Source organism: Cottoperca gobio, chromosome 17 (assembly GCF_900634415.1).
Source record: "Cottoperca gobio chromosome 17, fCotGob3.1, whole genome shotgun sequence".
Lineage (NCBI taxonomy): Eukaryota > Metazoa > Chordata > Actinopteri > Perciformes > Bovichtidae > Cottoperca > Cottoperca gobio.
This window is the reverse complement of record NC_041371.1, coordinates 24494822-24521012: the sequence shown is the minus strand read 5'-3', so window position 1 is coordinate 24521012 and position 26191 is coordinate 24494822. Positions and strand designations below refer to the sequence as shown.

General features: G+C 42.5%; 1 protein-coding gene, 2 non-coding genes and 2 pseudogenes across 3 annotated transcripts in view; 4 read left to right on the top strand and 1 right to left on the bottom strand.

Moving 5' to 3' along the window:
- The first annotated feature begins 712 nt into the window (after nt 1-712).
- Nucleotides 713-876, top strand: LOC115023172 (U1 spliceosomal RNA). The gene has a single exon (XR_003833990.1). It is a non-coding gene; the product is annotated as a U1 spliceosomal RNA (small nuclear RNA).
- Nucleotides 877-1300: 424 nt separating this feature from the next.
- On the top strand, nt 1301-1454 carry LOC115023174 (uncharacterized; annotated as a pseudogene).
- A 6560-nt stretch (nt 1455-8014) lies between these two features.
- Nucleotides 8015-8243, top strand: LOC115023177 (uncharacterized; annotated as a pseudogene).
- A 293-nt stretch (nt 8244-8536) lies between these two features.
- LOC115023179 (U5 spliceosomal RNA) lies at nt 8537-8653 on the top strand. Its single transcript, XR_003833993.1, has one exon. It is a non-coding gene; the product is annotated as a U5 spliceosomal RNA (small nuclear RNA).
- A 7656-nt stretch (nt 8654-16309) lies between these two features.
- Nucleotides 16310-26191, bottom strand: part of LOC115022967 (cadherin-18-like) — a 112398-nt gene continuing 102516 nt past the window's right edge. Inside the window, exons 10-11 of the mRNA XM_029454091.1 lie at nt 20606-20875; nt 16310-19139 (exon numbers count right to left, since the gene is read on the bottom strand). Of these exons, the coding sequence (XP_029309951.1) occupies nt 18481-19139; nt 20606-20875 (929 nt within the window). The 3' untranslated portion in view covers nt 16310-18480. The remainder of the gene's footprint in view (nt 19140-20605; nt 20876-26191) is intronic.

Sequence of the window (26191 nt, the reverse complement as noted above, 5' to 3'; positions counted from 1 at the left end):
ACAATGGTCTTAAGGACTTGAATTGGTTATGCCTCCACAAGGGTATGCCGGTGCGAGAAATAATGTATAGGCATGGCTTGGCAAAATCCTCAGGGTGCCCGAGGGCAAGCTGTGCGGGTGTGGAGACAATAAGGCACGTCATGTGGGACTGTCCATTTGCTGCGGCTGCGTGGGCTAGAGCGGGATCATGGCTCAGGCAGGTACTTCCTCGTTTTAATTTGACATGGGCGAGGGTCGAAAGAGGGGTAGGCTCGGGGGGTTCATTTTTCCTCATAATTTTGATTATTAGTCTCGTCAAGAGGAGCTTGTGGCTGGCCAGACAAGACCTGGTGAAGAGAAATCAGGACTGTGGGGTAGAGGGAGTGATAAGGAGAGTGGAAGCAGATCTAAAGGGGAGGATTGAGAGGGACATTGTAAAGTGGGGGAAGCATGCCGCCTTAGAACGGTGGAAAGGAGGTTTTGGCTGGGAATGGTGAAACGGAATAACTTGACATGCTGGAGATGTATTGTAAGATGTTTGTCTGTTTGAACTTTGTATTTGTGTAAAACTGTTATGTGGAAAGATTTTCTAATAAAAAAAAAAAAAAAAAAAAAATCTGTTGCAGTTTAAAAGCTGCGGAACAGGTGGTCAAGACCCCTGCATCCATGACAGGCCTTACACGCTACACAGTTTGTCTGGGGAAGACTCCCCGGTCTCTGTCTCATCAAACTCATACTTACCTGGCAGGGGAGATACCATGATCAAGAAGGTGGTTCACCCAGGGCGAGGCTCGGCCATTGCACTCCGGTTGTGCTGACCCCTGCGAATTCCCCAAATGTGGGAATCTCGACTGCATAATTTGTGGTATTGGGGGACTGCGTTTGCACTCTCCCCTTATCATTGTGTTTAAGAAAAATCACACCAGACCTTTTCTGTGATGGAATGTGGAGTGTTGGGCAGCATACATAATTCCAGTTTCAGAGACTGATCATTTTGAGGCCTATGGTTTCTTTTGCAATCTTCCCAGAAAAGTGTCAGTGTTGTTAATAGGCAGCTGTTTTTGCCCTGCGTTGTGAAGTTGAGTAATGCCAAACTACTGTAATACCAATGGCAGCGAGAAGTAGTTGCGGCCTGATGGATTGAAACAAACAAATTGCTTTTGTGCAGTTGCTGGGCTGTGTTTGCTTTCCCAGAGGCAGAAGCTGATTGCCAAGGTGAGCTAATGCTAAAGGTATTGGAATCTGGGATTATGCGTTATGGGAACCGCCATACACAGTACTTTGTCTGGGGAAGACTCCCCTGTCTCTGTCTCATCCAATCATACTTACCTGGCAGGGGAGATACCATGATCAAGAAGGTTGTTCACCCAGGGCGAGGCTAAGCCATTGCACTCCGGTTATGCTGATGGTAGCGAGAAGTAGCTGTCCTTAACTGGTGCTTAACCATGGAATTCTTGGATGGAGCTGCTAAACTGAAACCATTTTCATGTCAGATTAGAAGTACTGCACCATTAGACTTGATAACTGTCCAAGGAGGTGGAGTTCTGTAGCAAACAGTCCGTAGCTATTGTTTCTCGGCCTTTTGGCTTAGATCAAGTGGATACGTGAGTTCGGGTTTTTTGCTGAGAAAACGAGACTACCAACCGGAAGATGGCCTTACTGGCCCCCAACAAGCAGCCGATCCAGAGGGTAGGGCTGAGAAACACGCTGCGGATCCAGGATTGGCAGGATAGAGTTGTGTCAGATGAGTTGGAGATGGTTAAGGCCGCTTCCGACTACTACCGCACAATTCTTATGTAGAGAGAGGTAGATATAGAGGGAGGGGAGGATTTTCTGGACTGTATGACCCAGCGGGTGACATAGCTCAGGCTTTGGAGGCCCCGCTCACTCTTAAGGAGCTTAAGGAGCTTGAGGGTGCCCTCTTTAGAATGAACAGGTGGAAGTGACGGACTGCCAGTGGAGTTTAATCTCAAGTTTTGGGATATACTCGGGCCGGTAGTGTTGGAGGTATTGTCCGCAATGCTCTGTATAGCTGCTATGGGAGGGTCTTTTGCCACTGGAGTTATCTCCCTTCTGTTTAAGAAGGGGGATGTTAGAAAAATAAACACCACAGGTTCCAGACGTGCTAATTCAATCGACTCCGCTATCAGACATGCTAATTCACTAGACTGAGGACTGTTCTTAGAAAGAGCAGTTCACCTCCTGTCCCCTGCTGTGTTTAACACTCCATCGTTCCTCCTGTCTCCTACTATGCTTTACAATCAGTTTATCCTGTATTTTCCTATCAGGGGATCATACAAACTTGGAGAACTGGCGGCCATGCCAAGTGTCGATTACAAACTTCTGGCAAAGGTTCTAGCGCATGGGTCTCAGACTCGCAGCCCGCTGGACGATATTTTTTGGCCCCCTACTTGACATCAAAGTTTAGTGTTAGTGTGGCCCGCGTGTTTTTCTCACACACCTTTTTGCCGAGTCGTTGCACGAGTCGTTGCCTTGGGCTTTTTATATTTGTTTTCATCACTTATAGGCTACCATAGCTCAGGCTCGTGACAGCAACGGTTTTTTTTTTGTCACCCAGCCCGTCGTGTCTTTCTCAAAACCTGCCGTGAAGAGAAAGGTTGGCGACAATTTCAGGAAAAGTGGGAGACGGAATATTTTTTTGTTGAGGCACAGGGGCATCCCGACGTGTCTTATATGCACAGAAAAGAGAAAGTTGCGCTGCACAAGGAATACACAATCAGACATCATTACTCAACTAGACATGCTGAGGAATATGCAAAATACCAGGGAGATTAGAGAGAGGACCGGGTCGCCAATCTTAAAACATGTCTACTGAGGCAACAAGATTTTTTCAAGAAAGCAAGCAAGGAGAGTGATGCGGCAGTTGAAGCTAGCTACGTGGTGAGGGAGATGATTGCTAAGGCGGGAAAGCCATTCAAAGACGGCGAGTTCATCAAAAAGTGCATGTTACAGGCTGCAAGTATAGTCTGTCCGGAAAAGAAGGGTCAGTTAAGCAACATCAGCCTTTCAGCCAACACAGTGACAGAGCGCATTTCTGACCTATCGGGTAACATATACGATCAACTGCGTGAGAAAGCTAAACATTTCCGTGCATACTCAGTCGCTCTTGATGAGAGCACAGACATCACTGACACTGCACAGCTGGCAATGTATGTTCGCGGTGTTGACAACAATTTTGAAGTCATGGAGGAGTTGCACAGTAAATCAAATGCATGACCATACCACCGCTCAGGAAATATTCCGCCAGGTGTGTGACGCCATTATGGATGCCGGCTTACCATGGAAGAGGTTTGCTGGAATAACAACCGACAGAGCGCCATCAATGACAGGGAGGAGAAATGGACTGGTGGCACTTGTTCAAAGAAACCTGGGAGATGAGGGTGTGGAGGAGGCCATTGCTCTGCATTATCCATCAGCAGGCCCTTTGCAGCAAATGCCTGAAGTTTGACAATGTGATGTCTGTCGTTGTGAAATGCATCAACCATATCAGATCCAGGGGCTTAAAGCACCTCCAGTTCTGCGCCTTTTTGGAGGAAATAGAGTCAGCATATGAGGATGTGCTCTACTTCACCGAGGTACGTTGGCTCAGCAGGGGAAACATCTTGAAGAGGTTTTTTGAGTTGAGAGCAGAAGTGAAAGCCTTCATGGAGAAGGATGGGATAGCTGTTCCTGTGCTAAGTGATCCCAAATGGCTCATGGACTTAGCTTTTCTTGTTGACATCACACAGGAGCTGAATGTACTGAACAAGAAATTACAAGGCCAGGGGCAGCTTGTCAGTGCTGCCTATGACAACGTCAGAGCATTCTCCACAAAACTTGTTTTATGGAAATCCCAGCTCTCTCAGACAAACCTCTGCCATTTCCCAGCATGCAAGGCACTCATGAATGTGGGCACACCATTCAGTGGTGAGAAGTATGCTGATGCCATTGTAAAGCTACAGGAGGAATTTGATCACAGGTTTGCAGACTTCAAGACACACAGAGCCAATTTTCTAATTTTTGCTGACCCATTCTCCTTCGATGTGCAAGATGCCCCTCCTGTGCTTCAAATGGAGCTCATTGCCTGCAGTGCAATTCTGAACTCAAAGCCAAGTTTAGGGAGGTGAGTGGAAAAGCAGACACGCTTGGACAATTTTTGAGAGAATTGCCCCCCACCTTCCCTGAGCTTTCCAGGATGTTCAAGCGGACCATGTGCCTTTTTGGGAGCACATATCTGTTTGAAAAGCTCTTCTCCACCATGAACTTTAATAAGTCAAAGTACAGGTCCAAACTTACTAATGAACATCTTCAAGCCATACTGAGGGTCTCAATTGCTTCCTCCCTCAAGCCAAATGTGGCTCAGCTGTGTAAGAGGAAGCGCTGCCAGGTCTCTGGCAGCAAGGAGTAGGTTAGAGAAGCATATGTTCTGAAGAGCTGTTCATGTTCTGAACTGTTATTACTAAAGATTGAGAAGATTGGATCAGTTGTACTTTTTTTTGGACTAATAGAAATCCTTTTTTTGTTTAATATGTGATGCGGCCCAGCTTCACCCAGATTCTTCCTCCAGCGCCCCCAGGTAAAATGAGTTTGAGACCCCTGTTCTAGCGGATCGTCTGGGTGCAGCACTCCCACACGTTATACATGTGGACCAGACATGCGGAGTGGCGGGGCGTTCGGTGAGATGGAATCTGCAGCTCATTCAAGACGTGGTCACTTGGGCAGAAGACAGGCATTCATGGTGGTTGGCCTCGACCAGCCGAAGGCGTTCGACAGGGTGCACTGGGGTTTTATGTTTAGGGTACTGGACAGGTTAGGTTTTGGCCAGGGGTTTATAAGATGGTTACGGGTATTGTACACAGATGTGGGAAGCATGGTCTCAGTTAATGGTAACCTAGGGGATGTTTTCAGATTGCACTCAGGGGTAAGACAGGGGTGTCTGCTCTCACCACTGCTCTACATCCTTTATATGGAGCCCCTGGTGGCAGCCATTCGGGCTGACCCAGGTGTGAAGGGTTTCCTGGTACCTGGTAGCGAGGGCCTACGGGTTAAGCTGTCTCAGTATGCAGATGATACTACACTGATGCTGGACAGCGACGCTTGCCTGATTCGGGCCTTGGAGATTTTCCAGTACTTTGGTCCGGTGGCTGGTGCAAAGCTTAATTGTGCCAAGTCCTCTGTGAAGTTCTTTGGGCGGTGGAAAAAAGTACCGATGTACCAGGGGGGCTGGCGCTCTGCAATGGACCTCTGAAGTTACTAGGGGTCGGCTTTGAGTCAGCCCACAGTGCCACGGCCAATTGGACCAGGTGTTTTTTTTAAAGTTCAGGAGAAGCTTACGCTCTGGAAGAGCAGGTGCTTGACCTTTATAGGAAAGGTACTTGTTCTGAAGGTAGACGTTCTGCCATCTCTCCTGTACTTGGCCTATATCTACCCACTGCCAGTCAGTATGAAGAGGCCTCTTGTGCACCTCGTGTTTTCTTTCCTATGGGGCGAGAGATACGAGTATGTGGCGAGAGCTCGAATGTTGGCTGGGTTTGAGGCAGGGGGAAGGGATATGCCTCACCTCCCGCTGAAACTGGACTGCATTTTTGTTTCTTTTTTGTGTAAGGAGTTATCCGCTCCGGTGGTGCATCCTTCGGGCTTTTTTCAGCGGCTCTTTTTTTCCTATCAGGCCAGACGCTTCATGGTCTGGAGTAATACGTCCTCTATAGCGGGACAACATATTAAACAGATTTTTAGCATCGGGAGCTCCATTCACTCCACGCATCGACCCAGTATTGCAGTGTCTCTGGGAACGGTGCACCCTTCTCTTATATGTGGAAAACCAAATACCAATGCAAATGCATCCATTGGTCCCTCGTTTTGACTCTGGGCCAAAAGACTGGGGGTAAATTCCAAATACCAGGCCAGACCACTACCCACATAATTACAGGGGAGATATTTTCCCCCCTTTCTGCCAATCAAAAGTGTGATTCTTACTGGAGTTTTTGTAAGGCTTCATCTTGCTTTTGATTCTGCTTACTTTTCCCCCAGTTCTTTGGCCCAGCACCCATCACTGGCACAGTTTAGTCAAATGAACTGACTGAATGACAGACTTAAACAGGGTTAAAATTTATACAGTAAATATATCAACACTAGAAGAGAGATATATAGCTTTATAATACAATACACAATACAAAGAATACTCTAAAACTTAGAATACATAAATATGCTAAACTATTACAACTAAAATATAAGCAAAGGATAACATAATATAGTTGCCTTTTATAATAACTGAAGGTTTTGATTATTGATTTATATAGATCGTATTGACCCAGTAAAAGAGGTGAAATACTGCACCTATTTCTTTGGAAATTACACATTGAACCTTTAATCCTTTTGAAATATTTTGTGTTAAGAATAAACAATATAGCAAAAATACAACATGATGTGATCAATTATGAAAAAGATGGATCCAGGAGGATGTCAAAAAAGGTTTCCCAGTGCCTCAAAAAATATATATTAACGTGAGCATCAGGCAGTACCAGGGCACAGAGGCACACCCACAATTCATGATCCAGACTTAACCTTCAATAGTGGCAAACTTCCAGATTTGAGACAGAAAGGTGATGCCCCGGATGCTGAGTTAGTAACATGCCTTTAAGCTTATATGTGTCACGGTGGAGAAAAGGTGAGGAACAAAATGCACACGAGGTGATTATCAAAAAGAGGTTTTTATTCAAAAAAGCTTACAAAAATATATAACAAGGCAAAAAGTAAAACTGAAAATACAAACTAGGAGGACAGGAGGGAACACAAGGGAGCACGGGGAGGCACGCAAAAACGTCAAGTAACAAGGGTGTAACATGGATGACAGACCAACAAGGAACACTGCGACAGAATAATCATTTTAATAATCATTTTTGTACAGAAGAGTGGTGCATTTTGGAAGAGCTTTTATTTCGTAAGCCAAATCTATTAAAAATATTGTCAATAATATAATTATGAATATGGGAGTTTTGTAACACTGTCAAATGCAAACACAGATACAGAATAAAAGAAACTAAACAACCAACATGTGCTGTACCCTGTCTCACTATGCCACTTCATCCATCTCATATCCATTGAATATGTTGTTTTAAAAAATCCATTTCATCCTATAAAATGTTCAATTTGAAACACTTTTTGGAAACCTTTAGATAATAATGAATTGTTTGATTTCAACATAATTTGAACTGTCTTGAAGTCTTGACATTTTTGTGATTTTAATTTGACACTGAGTTTGGTTCCTTTTTGAATTCCTCAGTTGTTGTGAGAGGGTAAAATAAAATGTAAGACTAAAGATTTTCCTTTTGGATTAACCTTACAGTTAGGGCTTGCTCAGGCTTACCTTGGATCAGCCCCTAGTTATGCTGCTATAGGCTTAGACTGCCGGCGGACACCTCCCTGCTCTCCTCCTTCTCTTCATCTCTCCTCCCCTTCTCTCCCTTTCTATCTGTATACATTTATGTAAATGACCGGAGTTTCTGTGTCTCTCATGTGCAGAAGAAAATGCTACTCCCGGTGCATGCACAGCCGAACGCCGGCTTCCCACATGGAGCGCATACATTCGCCGTTCGATTGACACTTAATTTGAGCAAGCGATTCTCCCGATGATTCAGATATCATGTAGCCAATGAATGTCTGTTTGATATGTCATTTCATGTTTTCTTTTTACAAATGTTATTTCTTTTCAAAATTATATTTATCATATTCAAGTTCAGGAGGAAATAAAAAAAAACATAAATATATTACAATTTTTTTTGTTTATACTTCACTTACTTTGTGTCATTACTACTAACAGGGATATGGGGAATAGTTATTTATGAGCAATAAAAATAATATTTTATTAATAAATATTATAATATTTCCAAATTGCACAACCTGGTGTTACTCTCAGAAAAACCTGTCCAATATAAGTTTGTTTCCCTTTTATCTGAATTTTAACCTGAATTTGGTAACACTTGGTGTTATGTTTCTATTGTGTTTTCCAGCTCACCAGCTATACACATCTTCAGGCATCCTTTTCAACAAAAAAATTCAGGTGGAGTATATTTTCTTCAAATTTAGTATATTCAGACCACTATTACTCAGTGCCAGAAGCACTTGGAGTGATTCTTCACTGTTTTGCAAGAACAATAAGAGAGTTGTAATGGATTTTTAGCACCGGGAGCTGAAAAAGGGGCTTGCTCCATTCACTCCGCGCATCGACCCAGTATTGCAGCGCCTCTGGTAACAGTGCACCCTTCACTGCTGTGTGGAAAACCAAATACCAATCCAAACGCATCCATTGGTACCTCATTTTGACTATGGGCCAAAAGTCTGGGGGTAAAGTCAGCAGAATCAAAAGCAGGCCTTACAAAAACTCGTGTAAGAATGACACTTTTGTTTGCCAGAAGAAAACTAGACAGGAGAGGAATGCTTCCCCTGTGATTATGAGGGTAGGAGAATGGGTGTGGCGACCCGTTGAGTGAGCCTCACCGCAAGGGTTTTGACTGTGCAAAACTATGGTCTTCGGCTGCTCTCGAGGAGAGAGCTGTATTTACTCTGGTTTCTCTTCAAAATGCACAAGCCTTTCGCCTTTTACTAAAGACTTCTGTGGAGAGGAACACCAATGAGTTGAACCTATTTTTGGCAGGCTTTGTCATTCGGCTGAGCCTTCGGCATTTGCAAAAGTTAAAAAGATGTCCTTAACTGGACTTAGGTGCTTAACCAAGGGATGCTTGGGAGGATCTGCTAAACTGAAGCCATTTTTCTGGCAGATTAGAAGTACTGCACCATGACACTTGAGAACTGTCCAAAGAGGTGGAGTCCTGCAGCAAACAGTCTGGAGCCATCGCTTCTCGGCCTTTTGGCTAAGATCAAGTGGATGTGAGTTTGGGTATTGTTGCTGAGGAAACAAGACTACAAATCGGAAGATGGCCACACCGGCCCCCAAAGAACAGCCGATCCCGAGGGTCGGGCTGAGAAACACGCTGAGGTTCCAGGTTGTCGTGCAAGAGGAGGTTTTTCTTGTGAGGGTTTTCTTCTGCAAGAAGGTTATCGTTGGGCAGCTGTGTCTGAAGGTGGAGGACGTCTACTGCATCCAGTGGAACCAGCAGGAGAAGGTACCAGGAAACCCTTTACACCTGGGTTAGCCCGAATAGCTGCCGTCAGGGGCTCCATGTAGAGGATGTAGAGCAGCGGTGAGAGCGGACACCCCTGTCTTACCCCTGAGTGCAACCTAAAAACATCCCCTAGGTGACCATTGACTGAGACCATGCTCCCCACATATGTGTACAATACATGTACCCATCTTATAAACCCCTGGCCAAAACCTAACCTGTCTAGTACCCTTAACATAAAACCCCAGTGTACCCTGTCGAACGCCTTCGCCTGGTCGAGGCCAACTACCATAAGCGGCAGAACACATAGGCCTGCCCAAGCGACCGCGTCTCGAATGAGCTGCAGATTCCATCACACCGAACGCCCCACCACTCCGCATGTCTGGTCCACATGGACCACGTGTGGGAGTGCTGCTCCTAGTCGATCCGCTAGCACCTTTGCCAGAAGTTTATAATCCACACAAAGCATGGTCAATGGACGCCAGTTCTCCAAGTTCATATGGTCCCCCTTCTTAAACAGAAGGGAGATAACTCCAGTGGCCAAAGACTCTCCCATAGCACCTATACAGAGCACTGGCGACAATACGTCCAACACTACCGGCCCGAGTATGTCCCAAAACTTGAGATAAAACTCCAACGGCAGCCCGTCGATACCCGGTACCTTCCACCTGTTCATTCTAAAGAGGGCACCCTCAAGCTCCTCAAGAGTGAGTGGTGCCTCCAATGCCTGAGCTATGTCCAAAGGCACCCGCTGGGTCATACAGTCCAGGAAATCCTCCCCCCCCCTCTTTATCTACCTTTCTCTCCATAAACATTGTGTTGTAGTGGTCGGAAGCGGCCTTAACCATCTCCAACTCATCTGACACCACCCTACCCTGCCCATCCCTAACCCCTAGCACCACTTGTTTGGCCCTCTCTGCCCTTATTGTGCTTAAAAAACCCACGGATTACGTCTCAAATTCCTCATGTAAATTTCGACGTGACTTCCACAGGTATGCCCGAGCTCTACACTCAAAGACATTCCTGAGACGTGCTTTCAGGGACTCACAAACCCGCTGATTTATCGTACCACCAGAGTTTCCCCTGGAGTACTCAAACTCAAGAAGGCGTTGAAGGCGGATCACCTCCATCTTCGCCAACCTACCTTTCCTTTTACTATACCCCACACAAAACCCTTTTATCCGCTCTTTGGCTGCCTCCCACCACTCTATCACCCCAGAACACATAGGCCTAAGTCCAACCAGTCCTTGAAAGAGTGCTCGAAATTCTCTGTCAAAAACAACCTCTTCCAAGATACTGGTGTTAAGGCGCCAGAACCCAGGCCCAAAAACTGGAACAGACGAGCGCACCTCCAGTAGCAAACCATCATGGTCCGAAAAAAACACAGGGAGCAAACTGCCCGCCAACAAAACCAAAGACTTTGAAAAGAAAATGTAATCCAACACTTTTTCTATCCCTTGTGAGTTACGCCATGTGGGACCAACCACCCGCGGCCTGACCACCCTCGCCCCATCTACCAGGCCATGACTAGCCATGAGGTTGGCGATGAACCCGTCGCTCGTATCAACTCCTTTTCCTAACTCTATGTTACTTGCGAGCCCCTCCTTGCCTGCTCTTTCGCCGTGGACGGGACCGAGCCTGAAGTGGGTGCAGGCAAAGACACTTCCACGTCAGTCAAAGGTGCCTCCGCACACCCGGCGTCGGTTGCTCCCTACATAGCCCTACATCCACACCACTCTCTGTAGGGCCTACATCCAATCCTGACATCACTTGGCTTGTGTGGTCATCTCCTTTCACTGGCTCCTTGGATTTCACCAGCCCACCAACAAGCTTGGCCACCTCGGCAAAGGATCTTCTCCGGCTGGGGCAGCTGCGGAACAGGTGGTCCAGTCCCCCGCATCCCGGGGGAATAAAATCCTCCTCTTCCACGACAACCTGGAACCTCAGCGTGTTTCTCAGCCCGACCCTCGGGATCGGCTCTCTATCTGTATGCATTTATGTAAATGTATGTTACTAACACAGCATCCGGAGTTCAGTTAAGGACATCTTTTTCTCTTCATTTGTTTACTGAAAGAGCCTCGTGCAGACCAGACTTCCGGGGACACGTGTAACGTATAGCCAATGAAATTCTGAACATGGCAATGTGCTTCATGAGTTGGATAGTCCTTATATAAAGACGCACAGGGTGTGCGTAATGAAAGTTTTCTGTTGGAAACGGCGCTGCGTAAAGTCATCATTTTGAGAGCATGACTGTGTTGACTTAGCGTTAGAAGAGTTTGTGTTTTCCGAGGCACACAATGACCAATTTTGACCTGAAGGACGTCCAGTCAATTGCTGACTATTGCTCAAAGCCAAGTAATGAGTCTGTAGCGGAGGAGTCAGAGGTGGACAGCCCGGGTGATTCCTGTAGCTCTGAAGCTGAGGAGATGTTTGTGGAGGGCCAGGAAATTCTTCTGGACAAGTAAGTCTATTATAACTTATATTACTACATTATTTGACGTAAACGAGTTAGTTTGGGCTTAGTTTGAACTATAAATGCTTATCTTGTTTGTCGTATTTCTTCGTGTCTCAGTATAGGGTTAGGGTTAGGGTTAGGGTATTGGGTTAGGGTTAGGGTTATTGGGCTGATAGGGGGGGCATGTTTGTGCATATGTTTCACAACTAGTGTGTGTTTCATTATCCCGTTGTTTTACGATATCAACATGTATAGTAATAGGAGTTGCATTATAACTTTTAGAACTACATATTTCAACGTAAAATAAACTTTAGTTTGAACTACTGTGTATCACCAGTGAGTGTGCTGATAAGGGAGGGGGGGGCATGTTTGTGCATGCGTTTCATTACTTGTGTGCGTTTCATTATCCCGTTGTTTTACTATATCAACATGTATAGTAATATGAGTTGTATTATAACTTTTAGAACTACATATTTCGACGTGAAATAGACTTTAGATTGAACTACTGTGTATCACCAGTGAGGGTGCTGACCTGGTTGGGGGTGGGAGGTGTTTGGGCATTAGAGTGCCCCTTTGTTTCACCTGAATAACTTTTGATGTTTTACTGCTGAGCTCTGGGGGAGGGATGTGAAGTGTTATTACCACCATGTTTCCCTCTGTATACTCCTGAGGGAGTGAGCCGCAGAAAATTAGAGAAATTATGGAAATTAATTTTGTCTATTTTGTAGATAACTTATTTCTTTATTTTCACATAATAGACACACCTCAGATCAAGACTCTGCTGAGGAGTGGGAGCCGGACACCTCCTCTGCCGGCAAGGAGATACATTCTGAACGTCGCGGTGCGATGGCTGAGTCGAGGGAAAGTGCTGAATAGATTTTTCGAGATGCGTGAGGAATTCTGCCCGTTTTTGGAAAGCAAAGGGAAACACACCACAGATCTCTGGGACGATGTGAACTGGACTGTTTGTGCGACATAACAAAGCATCTCACTGTTAAACCTCCAGCTTCAGGGCCGTGTGATCACAGACATGTATGATGCAGTGACAGCGTTCCAAGCCGAGCTGCCTGTGGGAGACTCGGGTGCAGAAGGAAACTTTGGTCACTGCGTGTTTCCAAACACTGACAAACCATCTCCACCGCTGTGTTCCCGACCGCATTCTACTGATCAACGGTGCATTTGCCGACTTTGCAGCTCAAAAATTAAAATTGAACTGCTCAGCTCAAAATTGTCTGTGAGCCATATTGTGCCATCGAAAAGAGCTATAGGTTCCCAACCCCTGGTATAGGGTCAATACAAGAGGTGGAGAAGTTACATTCCATGACAGAAGCTCAGTTAATGTGATGCAGGTGAATTTTCCCATGGTTACATCACAATGTTTGCAGATATTCTCTGTGTCTACATCATGAGTGATGCTGGTTCTGATCTGATTGAAGTTATTTTATTATTGAGGAACAATGCATGTTTTATAGAGTGGTTCCTTATAATATTACCCAAAGGAAGCATATAAAAGGTGAATATAATAGGTCCAAATACAGAACCTTGCAGGACTCCAAGACTGACTTTTGCTGTAATGGAGGATTTATCATTAACACGTACAAACTGAGCTCGCTCAGATAAATAGGACTTGAACCAGCTTAGAGCAGTTCCTTTTATGCCAATATAATGTTCCAGTCTCTGTAGTAGAAGGTCATGAACAACAGTCGAAAGCAGCACTGAGGTCTAACAAGACAAGAACAGAGATAAGTCCTGTCTGAAACCAATAGAAGATCATTGGTAACTTTCACCATTGCCGTCACTGTGCAATTGTAATGGAAAATTTTGATATGTCCATATTATATTCTTGTTGTGTAATACTTGGTTAAATGAACTTCTCTCTATATTTCTGTAACCTTATCTTATTCCCACCATATTCTTCTCTGTTTATCCCAAATGTCCCTATCTTCTTTCCCTCCCCTCTCTACCCATTGTTTTATTTTGTCTTTCTAACACCTGCAACTGTTGGAACTCTCCACAGCTCCCTTCTCTACCTCCCTTTCGTTGTGGGCCAATTATGGCAATCTTCTTCCCCTCCTTCCCCTTACTGTCTTTAAAATACATGAACACACTTTTCTCTGGGTTCTTCTTCACACAGACTGCTTGCACTCTGTATGATCTGCAGGGTTACTTGTAGTTCCTAGAGTCTCTAAGAGTACAATGGGAGCCAGAGCCTTCAGGAATCATTTCCTTAAATTTAGTCACAGCACTATCAGATAGACATCGAGCGTAGGATATTTTGTCTACTGGCTTGTAGTCCAGTAACAGGACTTCAAAAGTTATTAAAAAATGGTCTGATAAAAAAGGATTATGTGACCAGACTGATAAACTTTCAATTTCAACACCATATGCCAGAACAAGGTCCAGAGTGTGGTTTAAACAGTGAGTTGGTTCATGTACATTCTGACTGAACCCAATTGAATTTAATAATAATAATAATAATAATAAGCTTTATTTGTATAGCACCTTTCATACAATAATTGCAGCCCAAAGTGCTTCACATCAAAAACATAACAATTAGTACAAGGACAGAATAAGAGCATTTACAGTACAATAATCACAGTGTAGATGGAAATGAGTCTGAAGTACCATTATAAAAATAGCCATATTAAAAATAGCCCATGTTATTCAGCATCATCTCTCTTTTTGCTACAGGACCTACTAGTAGGATTTCAGTTTTGTTCTCATTTAATTTTAAGAAATGATTGCTCATCCATTTATTTATTGCTGATAGACAGGTGGTGATGGAGTTAATAGCTGTAGTATCATTTGGTTCAGCAGAGATGTACAGTTGTGTGTCATCCGCGTAGCTATGGAAGCACACATTGTGTTCTATAATGATGTCCCCCAGTGGTAGCATGTATAGGGAGAACAGTAATGGACGAGGCAGCTCCCTTGTGGAACTCCAAAGAGGGCATCATGCTTCTCTGACACATGATCTCCGAGCCTGACAAAATACTTTCTCCCTTTGATATATGTTCTGAACCAGTTTAATACACAGTCAGAAAGACCAACCAGTTTTTCTAGACGATTAATTAGGATGTCATGGTTGATCGTGTCAAATGCTGCGCTCAGGTCTAGCAGGATAAGAATTTAGACCTTGTTTGTATCAGAGTTTAGTCTGAGGTCACTAATTATTTTAGTCAGATCAGTAATAATGAGATAAACACATTATTAAGGCTGTCACTATCAACATCCACATGAAAGTCACCTACAATAATTACTTTATCTGTATTAAGGACTAAACTTGATAAAAATTAAATTCAGAATACGGGCCAGGTGGACGGTACACAATAACAAATAAATTGGCTTTATTGTTTTCCATGTTGGGTTTGAGAGCGTAAGATCAAGGCTTTCAAAAGATTTATAGTTTAGTTTAGGTTTAGGATTGATTAATAGTTTTGAGTCGTTTATGGCTGCAACTCCACCTATTCGTCCAGTGCCTCGAGGAACATGAGTATTAATATGACCAGGTGGAGTGGATTCATTTAGACTAACATATTCTTCATGTCTCAGCCAGGTTTCAGTGAGAAAAAATTAACTCAATTTTATCATCTGATATTAAATCATTTACCAATCCAGCTTTCGATGATAAGGATCTGATGTTTAAGAGCTGACATTTAATTAGGTTTTCATTTTCTCTTTCTCTTCTCTATTTTCTATTAATTTCAGTGGTTGTGGTGCAGACACAGTCACTATGGGGATTTGAGTGGGAAAGACTGCAACTCTGTCTCCTGGTCTCAACTCCGGGTTGTCATGGATTAGGTCCACTAATAACTTTTGTAATATTATTAGCTATGTGATCCGCTCCATCGAAAGTAGGATGGATACCGTCTCTCCTAATCAGGCCAGAAGTTCGCCAGAAAGCCCGCCAATTATCTACGGACAGGCCTAAATGAATAAGACCTATATTAAACATTAAACCTTTAGACTGTTATTTGTGTTGTGTGGTTGTGTTTGAGTTGCTTGTAGATGCAGCAGCCAGTAGTTCCGATGAACTTTGCTACATTTTTGTTTTAATTGTTGTCTTTTCGTCTTCTTTTTTACTGAAGCACGTATGGCATATGACGGAGATACACTCACCACTGTGTGGCTCCATCCTGTTATCCTGGATCAAGCTGTTAATAGGCACCACAGAGGGCACCGGTGAGTAGGGAGGAGGCCGACTGTGTTTACATCAATTGCTGCCTGACTCAGAGTGGATCTGCCATATTGGTGGTTATACAAAAGGAGTTTTGCGTTGTTACTTTCAAATGGTAAAAACAGAGCAAAATATTACTTTTGGATGCTAGTTGAAAATGTGGATGATAATCGTTAGTGGCTCTATTTACTGCATCTGGTAGGGGAACATTGGCTTTTTGAAATCCCATCAGTAAGTGTGCTGCTTAAAGCTGGTATTTGCAATTTACCCTGTGATGTTCTTAAAATGCTATCTTCACTTAGAACCCGATTACATTTCATGTCATATGTTCATCTCTGCCATTACACCAGCCACACTGTGGCCACAGTTTTAGGTCAAGGTTGTTTTCAAAGACAGTAGATACATCAAACTACCTAATCAGCTCTTGAATAAATAAGCAGCACAAACAGGGATGGTGTTTGAAATTTGTTGTGTGATGCTCAAGTTTTTTTTACCAATACAAACTTGTGTTTTTATAGATAGAGAAAAAAAGCAAGAAAAAGAGAGTGTTGGGTTATAAGAAAATAATAAGAAAAATTGAAAATAAGTCAAAACTCATATTTCGCATATTTCATTGATTGCACATTTGAATTAAAAACTAATCAAAGCAAATACTCAAACTGCTTTTTGAAATCATTGATCTTTTTAATTACTGATAAAAAATATACACCAGGGAAAATAGGCTTCATTTCGTCCATCTTCCTAATTAATCTTAAATCTTTAATGTATTTATTAATTTCCTATCTGAAAAGATCTGAATAGGTACAGTCCTTTCTCAGAATATCACCTATTGCAGAGATGCATACTGAAATACAAATTTCAATACAGAGAGACAGAAAGAGTGTGTGTGTGTGAGGGGGGGGGGTCATGTCACTGCAGGAACTTAATTATATAAAGCATATGTGCAGCCATTGCCAAGCGTTGTGCTTACTGTTACAATTATGTGGATCATACGTTCATACATTATTACATTATCTGTCAACATTATAACATCCTCAGTTTTGAAAAAAACCGCAAAGGTATTACATTATCGCTTAAAATGTTATTTCAATATTGGTCAAATTAATAGATTACTGGGTTTTATTATTGATTTGATCATGTTAAATACAAATGTTATTACATTCTGATGAATTATTAACTTGAAAAATATTACATTACTGGGTGCTATTTGAGGTAAATGTGTGATATTAGGCTTTATAATTAAAACTGTCTTGTATTTTCAAGAGTGACTCCAACAAACAAAAAAACTAACCATTAGTTTTATTACTGCATCTATATCCAGGATAAACAAATATGTAAAAGGAAGAACAAAGTCCAAAGCCTGTTTGACAAACCAATATGTCCAGGCTATAATTAATGTTTAAGAAGAGGAGGCCATTCGAGGGACATGGAACCGGTACCATCATAACAAAATGACCCTTAAACTCGTCACTTCAGATTTGATCCCAGTTTACATTTGACCAAACTTCTAAAATAGTATGTCACACTTGTTCTTGAGGCCAAGTAATAGAACTTTAATCTTGTTTTTATTTAGCTTTATAAAACGTTGTTCATCCAAATAACAATGGTAGATAAGCAGGTTGTCAGCTAGGATAAACCCTTAGGGTCATCATATTCAACTGAAATGTATAATGGAATATTATTAGCTGTGATAATTCACAGTGGATACATGTATAGTGAGAAGAGTGGTGGACCAAGACAATTACTCTGCGCACCCCTACAAGATATATCATAAGCTTTTGATCTCTGTGGCTAATGACAAGATTCCTGTTGGTGATATAAAAAGAAAAGCTGCAGAAAGACAGACAAGAAGCAGAAGAATGCTTCTGTATGCTGTAAAAAGCTTTCCATAAATTGCGAAGAACACATATAGTTTATTTTTATGATAGCTTAGGTTATTGGTTGTTATGTTCCTGCAATGGAAAAATTACTAGGAGATCACCTTACATTGTTGGCAGTTTGGTCTAGTATTAGGCCCAGAGGATGCTTATTTAAGGTTCTACAGAATGAATGAATAATTAATATTCAACATATTTGGGGAGTGGCCTGTAGCTCTCTTTGGACTTTAGAACATCTGCAACCGGTGTGTCTTCCACTGGAGCCATCAGCTTTCTCTAGGTCTTTCTTTATTGATTTCAAAGTATCATTGTCAGCCTCATGTTTGTTTTTTTTGAATAAGAAATCAATATAAAAACCCTATTTCCATATTTCAAGCCAATGACCTGACCCTCGAAAACTGGGTCATTGGCCTCCTCGCTAATTTGGTATTCATCTTCAGGGTATCTGTGCAAGGGTTTTTAAATGTTACAGTAACAGTGAAGAACAAGGCCAGAAACCTTTGGGCCCAGGACTAGCTGTACCCTCTATACTAACACACAACACTAACAAGCAGAGCAGAGGGAGAACACCATATTCAAATTGACCCTGATCATCTCTGTCTGCATTTTGTCTCTTATTTCAGCAAAGCACTTAAGCTACGATGTTTTCCCCCAAATCTCCATTAAGCCAGTGTGTTCTTCTCTCTTGTTACACATAGTAAATGGCTTTTCTTATCCTCTGATTTCAGATGACATCACAGTTACTAATTGCAAGCTTTTTGTTGCAGTCATTTTGAATCCCCGCACACAGGTTTAGATGCAACAAGTAAAAAGCAATCTCTTTCATAAAGTCTTGCCAGCGGTAAAAAACAAAACAACTCCTGATGGTTATCTTTAGGTGTCAGGGTTAGCTTGACTTGTAGCCAGCTGCTCTCCAACAATTTGTTCCAGTGTTTGCCTATCTTCCAAAAAGGTATAGTTAAATTCGGACATTGCTGCTGTCAGGCCCAGAGAGCTGACTGACCCGGTCAAAGACCCACGGCCTTCGTAGGCGTATGTTTGAAGTGAGTCATACGGTGGGCCCCGTGTGTCAGAGTCCGCTTCGGCCACCTTCTGCTGAATGATCTGCTGAATGATGTCCTGACCATCTAGCAGAAGCGAAGGTGCCGACTGGCTGATCTCTCGAGGAACGCAGTCAATGACAAACCAGGTAGTTCCCGACTCTGGGCTGTAGTTCCCATAATCAACCTCCCGTGCTTTTCTCCTTCTCACCACCACAATCCCCTCCTCGTCATCCTCAACCTTGTCCTCCTCAAGTTCATCCTCTTCTTCGTATGGACTTGGTCTGTAGCCAAAGTAGGTATGGAACCTCCTGCGGGACTCAGAGGCTTTGGGATTTCGAAGTGCAGCAATGTCAAATGCCTCTGTGTCTTCCTCTCCACCTCCCTCGTCGTCATAGGTTACCACATTTTCTCTGATGTCCTCTTCAGAGACAATCAAAGGCTCTTTGCTCGCTTTCTTATTTCGTAGCTGTGCGAATAGCATGACTATGGCTGGAGGGAAATAAGTAGGAGAGGTAAAAGGGAAGAAAGAAAAATAAAGGGGATATACATCAATACAATGCATTGTAGTCTACTCAGTGTTCTGTCTGCACAAATGATTCATCTTTAATGTTTGGTTAGTATAATCAATGTAACAAAATAATCAAAGTTTAATAAAACAATTAGCTGTGGAACCTGTCCACTGCCTTACACGGTCTTCATTTAGTAAATGGAGCTGGATCTGGTGTCATCATGTTAAAGTGTGGAACTAGGTGATAACAGGTGATTGAGGAAGAACACCCACAAATGCAGACTGATACCTCAATTGTCAGTTTTCCACCACTTATAATATAAAAGGTCAGTAGTAAGGATCCTCCTACAAAGAGCACAACATCTTATCTGTAAGGATGAGGATGGACAGAGGAAGGTGTACCATATTTGGGTTGGTTCAGTTGGTTGCATTCTGCAACCGTAATGATAGATACCGCCAAATCCTAAACACTGTCCCTTTAAGAAATTTGCTGGCATACCCTAAGATTGGAACCTTCCTTAGAGCAATGACATCACAGGTGACAGCAGTCGGGAATACTACATCAGTGAAAGGTCATCAATTCATGAAAGATTGAGCATGCCATTTTCACCCGCCCCCATATATGTCCACCCGTTATCACACTGAATTTCCATGCTTAACCAATTCCATGAGATAAAAGACAAAGTTGAAACTCCATTTGCTGACAAAAAAATGTGAAAATAGATTATTATATTTCAAACCCAAGTTAAGTGTTTACTTGAATGTTTATTGTATACAGAAGGTAATAGGCTGTTGGAGGTTTCACTCCTCTCTTTTTCTCCGCTCTGACTCTGACTGTAGGTGTGTGTGAGGGAGCGAAACAGCGGTGGAGGTGAATGCGCAAGGTAAGAAAAAAACAAAAAACTTGAATTTCAGGGGGCGCAGGGTTCCGTTGGGGGAATATGTATATTTGTTTTTAGCGGTGTGTGATCTACCCGCACTACACTACGATCGACCTTTTGGGCACCCCTGCTGTATATGATCAAGAGGGTCAAAGTTCAAGACGCCATGTAGTATTATGTATTATGTATGTATTATGACGAAGTAGTATGTCCCAATTGCATACATACTGAAGAGAAGCTTCAGTATATTCTAAAAGTAAAAAAAAAACGTATGCGATTTCGAATGTAGCATTAGTTTTGGATTCTTCTCTTCTCCAAGATGTGAAGCTTGGTTTGCGTAGCATTATTTTCATGTATAGTGAAAGTGTAAAACGATGGTATGTCAATTATATTATCATTAGCAGCAAAGCCCCCTCATTTTGGAGTAAATGGGTTAGGAAAAAAGAGGTATTATAAGTATTGTCATTAACAACACAAGTATCGACCATAATATAACATTTTGCTATGTGATATCAGTAGGAGAAATACAAAACAAAGATAGACCAAATGTGCACCCCCATACTTACCTAATAATATGACAATACAAAGCAATATGGCCACAAAAGCCCCAGTGCTGAGACCAGCTGAAGATAGGAAGGCCTGGGCCTGACAGACGTTGATGCTGTTGTGCCCCCTGCTGTTCCTCTGACACACGCACACCCTGAGGGAGAGTGTCGCAGTACTGCTGAGAGGAGGCTCCCCACCATCATCCACCACCAGCACCAGGCTGAAGAACTCCTGGTCTCTGTCGTGGCTGAATTCCCCATGCCAATGAGATATTATACTGGCAGTGTTGTCTGGGGAAAGTGAGGAAAGGGTGGAGGAGGGAGAGAGAGAGGGAGGATGATGTGGGAAGGAGGTAGGTGTGTTGGATGGATGGAGAAAGATAAAAGAATGGTGAAGGAAAGTTTGAATGGTACCAGAAAGATGAAGGAGACAACAAAACATACTTTAGGCAAGTACAGTAAACAAATCTTGTTGAATGAGCTAATTTGGTCTAAATATTCATCCTTCATGATCTGGGATCAATCCACATGATTATGTAGAGAATTTTAAGGGGACAAATAATTGAGTTTAAAATGCGGTGATCCAGTCCTGGGTAGTCCAGAGATGTGGTGTATTCTATATTAAAGAGATAGAGACAGGTAAAGGATCTTCACACTGGATAAATAGCATTACATTTTATTTGTTTTTTAAAAAGCTATTTATACAGTGTGCAGATCTAATTTTAAAAGATGTTAATGATGGAAAACCTAATTTAAACAAATTCTAATGAGTGGCATTAACGTCAGAATTTTAGACAGGGGAGATGATATGATATTTTTCAACAATTCCACTTCCCCAGACTTTACCACCTATACACCATTCTAGCCCCTTTTACCCTGCAATTTTATTGTTTTACTTTGTTTTTAACTTTGTTTGCAACACGCGAACTGCCCAAGCGAGCCCTGTAATTTAATATGATGGAGAACAAATTCCGCACATCAGAACGTTGGTGGACAGCAATCTTGCACCACGACCGGCAAACAATAGGGAATATCCATGGCTGCTTTACCTGGGGAGCACAGGAGAAAAAGGAGAAGGCCTGTCCCGGGCCAGAGTTCTAGTCAGACTGAGGAGACATGAAAACGGGCCTGGTCTACTGAGTATTCTCCTGGCAAATGTGCCAAACCAATGTAAGTGCAACATACAAAAGTTACACTTTTTTTTCCGCCAGTAAACACACAGAAGAAAACAGGAAGAACAACACAGAAGAAGACGAAAAGAGATGGATGACAGTCAAAGTGAACGGGAGATGGATGGAGAAGCAGTTGTACCTGCAAAAAAAGTAAAAACCTTTTGTAAGTACCTGGTCAAATGGGAGGAGACCTTCCCTTATTTAATAAAATAGAGTCGGGCAGACTCATGCTTTTTGTAAAGTCTGCAATTCAGATTTTAGCATCACACATGGCGGAAAAAGCGATATTCGTCAACATAAAAATTGTGCAAACACAAGCACGCTCAAGAGGCACAAAATAAACTCTGTCAATTGCTTCATTTGTGACAAGAACTGTGTCTGAGGCAGACAGTGACCAAAGCTGAGGTAAAAATGTCTATGCTTTGCGCAGAAAATAATGTAGCCTTCAGCTTCTGCGATGACTTCAGTCGCAGTGTCGTGTCGCATGTTTCCCGAATCTGCCATCGCAAGGAAGTACTCGTCGGGGAAAACAAAAGCCACACAACTCATCAAAGGTAATAAATCAACTGTCAGTTGCTTCCAAATAAGTAAAACCATGTAATTGAATCCTTGCTTAATTCCCTATGTTGCATCCTTAACTGGAGACACTTTTGCTTAACAGGTGCCATAGCTGTGGAGCTTGATGAGGCCGTAGCAAATGTATGCAAATCCCAGCCTTTTTATTTGTTGTGCGACGAATCAAACTACAGAAATACCGATAAAGAATTTGTCATCTTTGCAAGAATTTATGATGACTCCAATCTTGAGGTGGCAACGAAGTTTCTTGAAATGCCCATATGCAATGTGGGTAATGGTGAAAACTTGTATGGAAAGTTGTCCAAAGCATTGAGGTGAGTGAAGTGCACTGTGTCGACCTAGTTTGCATAGTTTACATTTGCATAACATTACTTATAATAACAGCTAGAACATGTCCGTTTTAGTTTAATTCAAGTTCACATAGCAACTTTTGTCAGAGAGGTTATTTTGTAATTGTGGGAATATTTTGTTTCCAATAGCAAAAGAGGCATTCCATGGGAGAACCTCATTGCCTTCAATTCAGATAATGCAAGTGTAATGAAAGGCAGACACAATTCAGTTATTAGCAGAGTGAGAGGAAGCCAGCCTAATGTCCAGGACCTTGGCTGCATTTGCCACCTTGCCCAGCTTGCCACTGGTTGTGGCATCAAAGCGGTCAAGCTTCCAGTGGAGGACATTTTGGTTGGGATATACATCGACTTTGACAAAAGGTAAATGTAAAATAAAAGTTTACCGTTATCTTTTGCCTACCCAATCCTCTCTCTCCCTATATAAATTATGCAAACATTCTGAACTGAAAATTATCTTGTTTTCAGTGCAAAAAGATGTGAACTCTACAAGGAGTTTGTAGAGTTCACAGACTCTGACAAGCTGAAGCTGCTGGATGGCTCAGTCTGTTTACATGTATACAGAGTACTTAACCAGTTGGATGCTCTGCAGGTAGGATTGTAATAGTAAACTCCATTAAGCAGATATCTGCACAATTTGTGATATTTTTCCATTGTATCTTTTCACCATATATTGCTTCCCTATATCTATAGGCATACTTTCAGAGTCATGAGGATGTGGGGAAGAATGCCAAAGTTCGTGATCTTGCGAGACATCTTTGTGATCCAGCTATGAGAACATATTTTATGTTCCTAAATGTTGCTCTTAAGCCTTTAGTTGAATTAAACATTTCCTTTCAGGTGGGTGTCGTGATAATGTCAGAAATAATAGATTAATATTCACATATAAATGCTTTTTTTTTTTCATCACTGTCTACAGTCAGAGGGAGTACAGATTCACAGGCTTGAAATGTGCAGGTTGATCAGGCGATTCTTTGGCTACCTTGTACCAGCCAGGGCGTTCATGGATATGCCTCTGAGGGAGGTGGAGTTTGGAGAGGAACATCAATTTGCAGATGAAGACCTCTTCAAAGGCATTCATCATAAATGCAGAGATTCCAGTTTCAAGCCAGAAAAAAATTGTTTATTATTATATAGTAATTTAATGCAATTATCTTCTTATCATTTGACAGCCTGAGAGAAGTCTTGAAGCGTGCCTGAAATGGTTGCACTACCTAATGCATATGTCGTTTTTTGACTATTGCTCTGTTGTAGAATTGTTAGAACCTTCTATGAAGCAGTTCTGGGAAAGATGTTGACCTCCTTTGCACTCGACTCCCAAATTCTGAAGGATCTGAGAGTGCTGGACCCTGCATCTCGGCTTGACATCACCCCAGTGACAGGTAGGGATAGATTAGGGACAGTTTCCAAGTGACCACAAAAAAAAAAATATTGCATGGTGAGCAACATTTATGTTTTATTTACAGTGTCAAGGCTAGGGGCCCTGTTCCCTCAGTTGGGATTGAGTGCGGATAGGCTGAGAGAGGAACTCACAGACTACCAAGTGACAGAGACAAAGCATCTTCCCCAAGAACAGAGGATTGACAGATTATGGGGCCTTGAGGTTCAGGGAGTTAGCAAGATTTATGAAGGCTTTGTTATGCATCCCGCAGAGCAATGCCAGTTCTGAAAGGGTGTTCAGTATGGTAAGAAAGATTGTAACAGAGAACAGGACGGCATTAGACACCAGTACCGTGTGTGCTTTACTGTCATGTAAAATGAATCACACTGGTCCAGCATACACATACTGTCCTTCTCAGAGGGTCTTGAGGCAAGCAAAGTCTGCAACCTATGCTTACAACAAGTCCCTTGCATGTCCTAGGGACTCCCACACAGAATAAAATGTATATATGCAATTAAAATGCATAAATCTTATAAATATGCCTGTACAAATAATGGATACTTTAAATAAACATGTATTACCTGCATGTATAATACCCAATCCTTCTGTGTTTACATTTACATTATATGGGTAGGGGCTGGGTGGCTGAGAGCTGTTAAGGTATGGGCGGAGTCCCCCAGAAGATTTCCCTTATTTTGAAATTCCAATGTTGACAGGTATGCCTCCCTAACGTGCATAATTGTAGGTCAGCCAGTGCATATAATTGCTTTTATTAACAAAATAACGTTGTCCTCCATGGTCATTGAAACCAGTATGATAGTTGATCAAATATTAGACTTCCCTATCCTGAGCCTCACCCACCGCATATGCCTGAACTATTACTTGCCTGTCTGTCTGCACTTTTCCATGACCCTTTCCTACTATCCCGTCGGATCATTAGTACTGGAATTTTTGTGGTCATGCTCAGTCATTGATAAGGTGTGAGTCAGAATGAGTCAGCATTACAATTATAGGGTCCAAGAACATTTAGCTGCTAAATGCGCTGCTATGTTTACCAACTAGTATCTAACTGTGACTGTCTGCAGTTTGCTGTCACTTCAATCACTTCGCATCATTGCGCTCACCTGCTCTGTTATCGTACGGACATGTTATTTGCACTATTCTTATCTGCACATACTGTACCTTTTATACTGTTCAATGTTGTTACTGTACGTATATGGTCATACCGTTGCTGTTTGCACATACAACCTGTATTTGCACTATGTTACATATTTATAGTAGTTTATAGCACCATTCATTGCACTTTATGTATTAATATAGCACATTTTCTCACTCCTGGTTGGATACTAACTGCATTTCATTGGCTTTTACCTGTACTCTGCACAATGACAATAAAGTTGAATCTAATCTCATCTTAATAAAATATTTACAAAACAGTCCATGTTGTGATATTTTGAGTATAGTATATAATTGCTTTGCTTGTTCCCACAGCAGTCATCTCTGCTGTTGGGAGACAGGCTCAGGTCAATGCAGGTAAACACTCCTCTTGCGTTCTGGATACATAATTACCAGACTAGAGTCGGCTGGGAACACAGGGGCTCTCTACAAGAAGGGCCAGAGCCGGCTCAGAGTCTTCAACATCTGCAACAAGATACTGCAGATGTTATACTAGTCTGTCTTTTATGCTAATGCATGCTGAGGGTGAGAGACGTTAACAAGCTCAACATGTTAGAAAGGATGGCACAGTGATTGGTTGAGCTGGACTCTCTTGAGGCAGAGATAGAAAACAGGATGCTGTCCAAGTTGGTTAGCATCATGAACAACGTCTCCCAACCCCTTCACGGCATGCTGGTTGGTAAGAGGAGCGTCTTCAGCCAAAGACTTATTCCCCGAAGATGTTCCACTGAGCGGTAAAGGAAATCATCCAAACTGTTCAACTCCTCCCCTCTCTGTCACAGTATGGACGTCAGTAAACTGGGAGGCAGCAGAGGTCTTACTGGACTTGATACCTACATTTCCCTTAACCTCTGGGACAGTACAATACATCTTTTAAACTTATAATTTATAAATAGATTAATTTTGCACACCTTACTGCAAGCTACACACATCTATGCCCATGCTTAATTGGGCA